Below are 8,394 nucleotides of genomic sequence, written 5' to 3'. Positions count from 1 at the left end.
ACATGTGACCCTTAATCCCTTATGAACTCTCATTGTAGTCGTAGATTGAATTGAATTTAGTGCTATGTATACACTCTATGATTATGTTGATCCTATTTTTCCTCATAAAAAATGTTGAGCCTATTTTATTTAAGCGTATTAATCTTTATCTAAAATCATATTTGTTATCGTAATCTTACTTAGTTCTTGAAAAAAATAATTCAGATAAGGGTTAGGGTTACCATAGATCATCTCAAATTAATGGAAATTAGGCGAATAAAATTAAATACATTCTATGGGTGTGTTCAATTTCTATAATTTAAATAATCTAAATTTACATGATTTTATCTTAGTTGTATAAACTAGGATAACTCTTATCCCATCTTATTAATCTGAACTTATTTGGCTTGAAATTATTATTAATTATTAATTTAATTAATAAATGGAAATTAGGTGGACAAAACTAGACTGATATGATAATATAAGGGATAATATGTTTAACTAAGATAGGGGTCGAATTTGTTAGAAAAATAAAATAAAAGAGTTGATAGGCTAGGAAAGTAAAAGTTAGTAAGGTTCAAATATTCAATAAGATCCAAAAGATAATAGGGATAATAAGTTCAAATAGAATTAAAGTTGATAAGTTTAATGATAAGGGTTAACACGACATAATTTTTTATACACACGCCGGGTGCACATACACTTACGTGCACGGTGCAACCGAATGTGTATGAAAATTTTCAATAACACGATCCATATTTAATAAGGTCCAATAATATACGATAATACTCTGTATAATATAAGATATATGCTAATACGGAGTAATGTATAAGATAACTAGATAAGGTTTGATAAGTTCAGATATTTAGATAAATTCATGCATATGCATATCATATTCTATACGCAAGTAATGGTACTTACTCGTAACTAATAATTTTTCCATACGCAAATAATGATAACTATCAATTAATTTTCACAGTAAAATATGCTGGATGGTGGACTAGTGGTAACCATCTATAATTAACTAGTAATTCCTTTAAAATTGGGATTAGAAACTTATAATTAAGGATTAGAAACTTCTTTCACATAATTAAGTAGAGAAAGATACGCCTTCAAAGTTAAGCAAATAACCTTCTTCTTCCATAGTTTGCAGCGCTCTAACGTTCAAAACATTTAATCACCCACTTCTTTAGAACCACTTGCATTTTTACCACTTGCATTTCTTTATTTACTCCAAGTTAAAAAATCTTTTTTTTTTTTTTTTCTTCACTAATTTCCATTAAAAAAAGCTTCAAACTTTACCTTTTTAAAAAGATTATTATCATTTTTTTTTATAATTTTATTTATATATATTAATATATATTATATGAGCTCATATTAATAATGTGGCAGTGAGAATGAGAGTGTGAAGTGAACACATTGATACACTGTTGCATGGCCTACTTCTCCCACTACCTTCCAATCTACAATTTTTTTATTAAATTATTTTTCATTTAAAATTCTTTTGATAATTTTTTCAGCCATTTTTATTTTTTAGCTCAAATTTTAAGCTCAAATTGAGTACAAGTTAACTTCACAAATACTACTTTCTCTCTCTATCACATTTATAAAATCCAAAATATTTTTGGGTTTTAGAGAGAGAAACAATCCAAGAAAAACCCAGAAAACAGAGAGTTTTAGAGAGAGAAAACAGAGTTATTTGCAGAGAGAATGGAAACAATCTCAGTTTCCAAGCTGATTTTTTTGAGCATTTTTCTGGGTTTTTTCCATTTGATAAATTCAGCTAGAATTGGTTATGATAATAAGGGTATTACCATTAATGGCCAACGCAAACTCCTCATTTCTGGTTCCATTCATTATCCCAGAAGTACCCCTGATGTAATTTTTACTTACTTTCTCCCTTTTTGCTGAAATTTTGCTGCTTTATTGAATTTGTGCTTCTTTTTTTTTTTTTTTTTTTTTTTTAAAAAAAATAATAATTATTTGTTGCATTTTAAGTGGGTATGTTTAATTTCTTGATATTTTGAAATTCATTGTTAACAATGTAGAATATTTTTAACTATATTTTTGAGCTTTTAGATGATGAAATGGGTTTTTGTTATTTGTTAATTTTTAATATATAAAAATAAGTAGTATAGATATTTTGAAATTAATGGTTACATCGTGGAGCTTTAAAAATAAATTCTTGAGATTGGAGTTGTGGGAATTTGCTACTTGGTGAAATGGGTATATTATTGTTAAATTTGAATTACTAGTTGATAATTTTTTAATGGTATAGTTTAAATTCTAAATAATTTGAAATTAATTGTAACATTTAGATAATATTTTATTATTTTGTGAGTGCAGATGTGGGAAGATCTTATAAAGAAGGCTAAACATGGAGGACTAGATGTTATTGATACTTATGTATTCTGGAATGGGCATGAACCTTCTCCTGGAAAAGTATTGTTCTTGGATCTATATTCATCTTTATTTTCACTAATCGTAGTCCGGATTTAGTTGTCACGTTAGTAGTTCAAATTACACTATCCGCGTGACAATTAGTTTGGCACGACGTGAGTATAAGAATCTAATTTGTTGAATATTAATTGGAATTTGCAGTATCATTTTGAAGGGAGATATGATTTAGTAAGGTTCATAAAGATAATTCATAGAGCTGGACTGTATGTTAATCTCCGCATTGGTCCCTATGTTTGTGCTGAATGGAATTTTGGGTAATTATTATTATTATTTTTTTTTAATTGTTCTAGAATCAATTCTAGACTATATTTTCAATTCTTCATATTTTATAAGTGATAATTAAAAAAAAGCTTTCTAATTTTAGTAATAATTTGGTTTGTTTTCGATTTCCTCTTCGATTGGATGCAGTGGATTCCCTGTATGGTTGAAGTATGTTCCTGGAATCAGCTTTAGAACAGACAATGAGCCATTCAAGGTCCTGAATTTTCTTTTGCAAATTTTTTTAATTATTAAATGTACTGTAATCTCAGCAGAATTTTACTGAAAATTGTTATTTTTTTGGGTGTTACTGTTGTGATTATACAGAGAGCAATGCAAGGTTTCACTGAGAAGATTGTTGATATGATGAAAAAAGAAAACTTATTTGCATCTCAGGGTGGTCCTATCATCATGTCTCAGGTCTATTGTCTTATAATTTTCTCCCTTACCATACGCCGCTTTTCAGTTTTGCAGTTTATGGTTTTTGATGTGTTTAAATGAAGTCGCGTGACTAGCACTCACATAACTTGATCATGTTTATTAGATTGAGAATGAATATGGTTCGGAGGAAAAGGAATATGGGGCTGCTGGTAAAGCATATGTAGACTGGGCTGCAAGCATGGCTAATGGATTAAAAACTGGAGTCCCTTGGTTGATGTGTAAGCAAGATGATGCCCCGGACCCATTGGTAAGATAAACCTACCTTCAAATTTGTAGTGAAACGTGATTAGGTTCACGATTAGGTAGTATAAATGGTAGACCATTTGACTGATATATTTTGTGCTTTCTGGCGATAGATAAACACGTGCAATGGTTTCTACTGTGATTATTTCAAGCCTAATAAACCAAACAAACCCAAGATGTGGACTGAAGCTTGGAGTGGATGGTAATACATTTGCTTTTACAACTTATACCGCTACTTTCATTGAAGTCCTGTTTGCATTTTGTCATTCTTATTTTGGTAATAACATTCTTTGCTGTCATTTGTAGGTTCACTGAATTTGGAGGTCCAGTTCATGAGCGACCAGTTGAAGATTTGGCATTTGCGGTTGCTCGTTTTATACAAACCGGTGGTTCATACATCAACTATTACATGGTTAGTAACTATGTTATGATCATCCTTTTATTGTTTTACTGATTGATATTAGAAGGTTCATGCCTATCGTATTTTGCTTACTGATGATTGCTGCTACTCACAGTACCATGGTGGAACCAATTTTGAACGAACAGCTGGTGGACCATTCATTACGACTAGTTATGATTATGATGCCCCAATCGATGAATATGGTAAGACTTGAGCTTGCATATCTTTGTTTGATGGGTATAGGGTGTCCTAGCTCACAACACAACCTGTAGTAAAATAACCTGACAATATGTTAATGTCTTGTTCGTTGTTCGTCAATTCTTAAGTAGAAGACTTGAAGATTTCACTTGCTGTGATCAAGCAGTCTAATTAGATTTTAGAGTAGCTTACATTCATCATATATTAATGCAGATAAGTTTATAAAACATTGCATTTACATTAAGCTTGTTGAAGCGTTGCATTTGCATAAGAACATATATATTTTTTCGCTCTAAAAAGGTCATGTTCAGCTGGTATAAGAACATTATATTTTGTCCCATGGGTGCATTTGGTATGGTTGGAAACGGAATAAATTGGAATCAATGGTGGAATCAATAAAATCAGTTGCCACTCAGTTGAGGAGTGTAAAAGGTGGGTGGAATCAATTACCCTTGATTAAGGAAAATTGTTGCCACACCCTTCAAGCCAAACAATCTATAATCGAAATACTTACGTGATTTCATTTCCAGTCATGAAGATCTTCATATCCAAACATGCTTAACTTTTTTGTACAGCTTGGAGTTCAATTTGTATGACTATGCAATTATATTTTCCATAGGAGTAGTTTGAATTCCAAGTCAGCTCTTCAGAGGAGAAGCTTTTTCTTTGAAAACCCTTTTAGTAATTACACAAAAAAAGAACATACTACCTCCATTTCAAATTATGTGCAACGATTAGACATTTTCTACTCACACTTTATGCTAAATCGTTGCAAAAGGAGGTAGTAAATCAGATGAAAATATGAAATAGACCTTCTTTCCACCAAACGGTGCCTAAGAAACAAAAAAGGACAGTATTCTTGCCATTCTTCTGAGAGCTCTCTTTTTGCCCTTTTAGATTACAAAAGGGTGCTTGGTACCTATCATTGAGTTTAATTATTGGTGGTTATCTAAGACTTTTCCCATTAAATGTAATATTGTTCACAGGTTTAATTAGGCAACCGAAATATGGGCACCTAAAGGATCTACATCGAGCCCTCAAGCTTTCAGAACGAGCATTACTCTCTTCGGAACCAGAAATCACTTCATTGGGAACATATCATCAGGTCAGTTTCTATTTCTGTAAATTCACTTTTTCTTCGCCTTGTGTTGTTTGGCTGATCAACCATTTTTGCAGGCTTTTGTCTTCAAAGGTCAAGGAACTTGTGCTGCTTTTCTTTCCAACTTCCATTTTACTTCATCAGCCAGGGTGAAATTCAATAATGAGCACTATGATTTACCTGCTTGGTCTATTAGCATACTCCCTGATTGCAAACACGTAGTCTTCAACACTGCTAAGGTAAGTCATGAGTGTGTTTACTATTTGTATACTTTAATTGTGCCGAAACTCTATATTGATGAGGCTTCAATTCTTGTCATCTAGGTTGGAGTTCAAACCTCACATACTCAAATGATACCAGCCAATTCTCGGTTGCTCTCGTGGAAGATGTACGATGAAGATCTTTCTTCGTTGGAAGAAAGCCCAACAATGACAGCTCCTGGACTACTAGAACAGATCAATGTCACCAGAGATAGCAGTGATTATCTTTGGTACATGACCAGGTAAGCTCCCAAAAGTTACTTTTAGTTCTTTGTTTTCCTCCTAGTTCTCGGACAGGAAAAATAGAAAATGAAAAGAATATGACTTACCTACTGCTCCTAATTGTACAAGTGAAGGATGGTTTATGCAACAATTGATTTGTCCCCGTGTAGTCTGATTTATAAAAAATTACCTAAGAATTACCAGAATTCATAAAAAAGTACACTTGCTTTCTGTATGACTGTATGTAATGCTTCTTTCTATGGAATTGATGGCCCAGTGTGGAATGCACTTATGCACAACCAATTTACCATTTGTTATGATAGTCTGAAAGCTGATTTGGCATCTAAGCGTCTTACCTGGCCGCTTCTTTCTGTTGGTTTCCAAATTCGTCGAAAGGTGCTGCTTCTGTAAAATCTTGACATTTTGTTGTTTCTTTACTCCAGTGTCCATGTCAGCCCATCAGATTTGCATGGAGCTCCCAGTCTCATGGTGGATTCAGCAGGGCCTGCACTTCATGTTTTTGTTAACGGAAAGTTTGCAGGTATCTTTTCTCTTTAATCTTCAAATAACGATTTCAATTATTTGAGTTGGGAGTGATTATGCCAAGCACATAAATGTTGTGCGAGGATAAATAAAGACAGGGTTATGGTTAATGAAACAAAAAATGAAAAAGCTATTATTTTTATAAACAGGGTCAGCTTTTGGGACTAGGGAGGACAGGAGATTAACATTTAAAGGACCAGTCAATCTTCACTCAGGAATGAACAGAATTACTTTGCTAAGTGTGGCAGTTGGTTTACCGGTAAACTTCTGACCGTGATTTAAATGCTTCAAATTTTAGAACCTGATCTCATTAACATGCTAATAAAAAATCTTTTAATGATTTGTTCATTAAGAATATCGGGACACATTATGAAGCATGGAAGACTGGAGTTCTTGGTCCAGTGGTGTTGAATGGTCTTAGCAGTGGCAAGAAGGATTTAACATGGCAAAAATGGTCATATCAAGTGAGTTCCATACATAATCGACACATTAATTTGTTCGTTGATGAACCTTAAGAACTTCAGTAAACTAGTTATTTTGAATGACAGGTTGGATTGAAGGGAGAGAATATGCAATTATCATCTCCAAATGAAGCTTCGTCTAATGAATGGATTGATGCTTCACTTGCTGCACAGAAAACTCAACCCTTAACTTGGTATAAGGTAAGAACCTGTGTGTTGCATTTTTTTTCTTCCCTTTTTTTAGACTATTTTATGACTTTTTAAATTGTAATGAAAAGTAGTCTCCCCCATCCGCTGATATATTCGCATTGTAATGTTTTAGGCCAACTTTGATGCACCTGGTGGGGTTGAACCATTGGCTGTAGATATGAAAAGCATGGGTAAAGGTGAAATATGGATCAATGGTAGAAGTATAGGAAGATATTGGACTACTTATGCAAAGGGAGATTGCAAACCTTGCAGTTACGCTGGAACATACCGTCAAGGAAATTGCCAATCTGGCTGCAATAGCCCAACCCAAAGATGGTAATAACTGATTTTATCAGCATTTACTGAAATTTGAATGTAAGGGCATATCAATTTAGACGTGTTATCTGTTGAATTTTAGGTACCATGTTCCAAGGGCTTGGTTAAAGCCAACACAAAATCTGATGGTTGTCTTCGAAGAACTAGGTGGGGATGCATCAAAGATCTCTTTGGTGAAGAGATCAGTGTCACGTGTTTGTGCAGATGCATTTGAACACCATCCAATGGTTCAGAACTGGCGGGTAGATTCCAATGGCGATCAGCAAATAATGCACCGTACGAAGGTTCACTTGCAGTGTGGACCAGGGCAGTCCATATCGTCCATCCAATTTGCAAGTTTTGGCACCCCATTCGGAACTTGTGGAAGTTTCGTCAAGGGAGCATGCCACTCTGAGAGCTCCCACGATATAGTAGAGAAGGTACATCTCTATACTATACCTTACTTCGCTTCACCTTTTCTTCAAGTAAAATCTTGTTTAACAATATTTTGTTCCTGGGTGCAGCTTTGTGTTGGTCAAAGAAGATGCTCTATTCCTATATCCAACTCAAATTTCGGGGGAGATCCTTGTCATAACACGTTGAAACGACTAACAGTTGAAGCTATTTGTTCTTAAGCACAACCACCAAAACCAAACCAGTCGAAACTTTCCAGTTTGTAAAGGCTATGGCGCTCTACGACCACGTGTGTTCATATAGAAATTGATAAGGGAGGAGGAAAAGGAAGACGAAGATAGATAAATAAAGGTCAAAGACCAACAATGGCATCTTATCCTTATGGAAACGGATACACAATTCAGCAGATTATACAGCAAGGTGTCTGTGTATAGTTGCCATTCCCTCACCTTTTATTAGGGAATGAGATCGAAGCAAAGGAGTCGATAATTATATATTCCTAGTATTATTTATGTGTGTTCCAGGAGTAGGTATCTTAGAATTATGGTTGCTTTTCGATTTTTTCTTCTTCATATCTTTGTTTGTGCTCCATCCTTAATCTATGTGTTTTGAACTACTCCGTAGTATTGTTTATCATTTGAGCCTAATTCAATGAAGTAATTCATTTTTGGCACTGTTTTATGTAAGTTCTAGTCGCCATGAGAGTGATGGGCACATACATACAGATCATCAGCACTTCAGAATGCAAAAAATGCAGGCATGCAGCAGTCAGTCATATTGACTCTTGTTCATAACTTCATACACTGCAAGGAATATGACTTGAGTTTGAATTGACAAAATATATGTGTCCGCCCAATTAAGTTGGACGTGTTTTAATTTGAATTTATCGGAAAATAATAGGCCACTTTCTAT

The 8,394-nt window shown here is 34.0% G+C and overlaps 1 protein-coding gene across 1 annotated transcript; it reads left to right on the top strand.

The window, feature by feature from the left end:
• The first annotated feature begins 1,365 nt into the window (after positions 1-1,365).
• LOC145639383 (beta-galactosidase 3-like) lies at positions 1,366-8,155 on the top strand. Its single transcript, XM_081690609.1, has 19 exons — positions 1,366-1,857; positions 2,326-2,421; positions 2,581-2,693; positions 2,848-2,914; positions 3,025-3,117; positions 3,242-3,385; positions 3,495-3,583; positions 3,688-3,793; positions 3,897-3,984; positions 4,966-5,084; positions 5,156-5,317; positions 5,402-5,580; positions 6,004-6,101; positions 6,253-6,362; positions 6,457-6,567; positions 6,652-6,765; positions 6,887-7,089; positions 7,172-7,508; positions 7,593-8,155. The coding sequence occupies exons 1-19, from the start codon at positions 1,690-1,692 to the stop codon at positions 7,701-7,703; spliced, it is 2,508 nt and encodes an 835-aa protein (XP_081546735.1). The 5' UTR covers positions 1,366-1,689; the 3' UTR covers positions 7,704-8,155.
• The last annotated feature ends 239 nt before the right edge of the window (positions 8,156-8,394 follow it).

Source organism: Chenopodium album, chromosome 7 (genome assembly GCF_948465745.1).
Source record: "Chenopodium album chromosome 7, dcCheAlbu1.1, whole genome shotgun sequence".
Lineage (NCBI taxonomy): Eukaryota > Viridiplantae > Streptophyta > Magnoliopsida > Caryophyllales > Amaranthaceae > Chenopodium > Chenopodium album.
This window is presented reverse-complemented; position numbering and strand designations above follow the sequence as displayed.

Bases quoted from the DNA above. Each gene is read 5' to 3' on its own strand.
- LOC145639383 (XM_081690609.1), top strand. From the start codon at position 1,690: ATGGAAACAATCTCAGTTTCCAAGCTGATTTTTTTGAGCATTTTTCTG. The intron at 1,858-2,325 runs GTAATTTTTACT...TTGTGAGTGCAG, and splicing joins ATCCCAGAAGTACCCCTGAT to ATGTGGGAAGATCTTATAAA. The intron at 3,584-3,687 runs GTAATACATTTG...TGTCATTTGTAG, and splicing joins ACTGAAGCTTGGAGTGGATG to GTTCACTGAATTTGGAGGTC.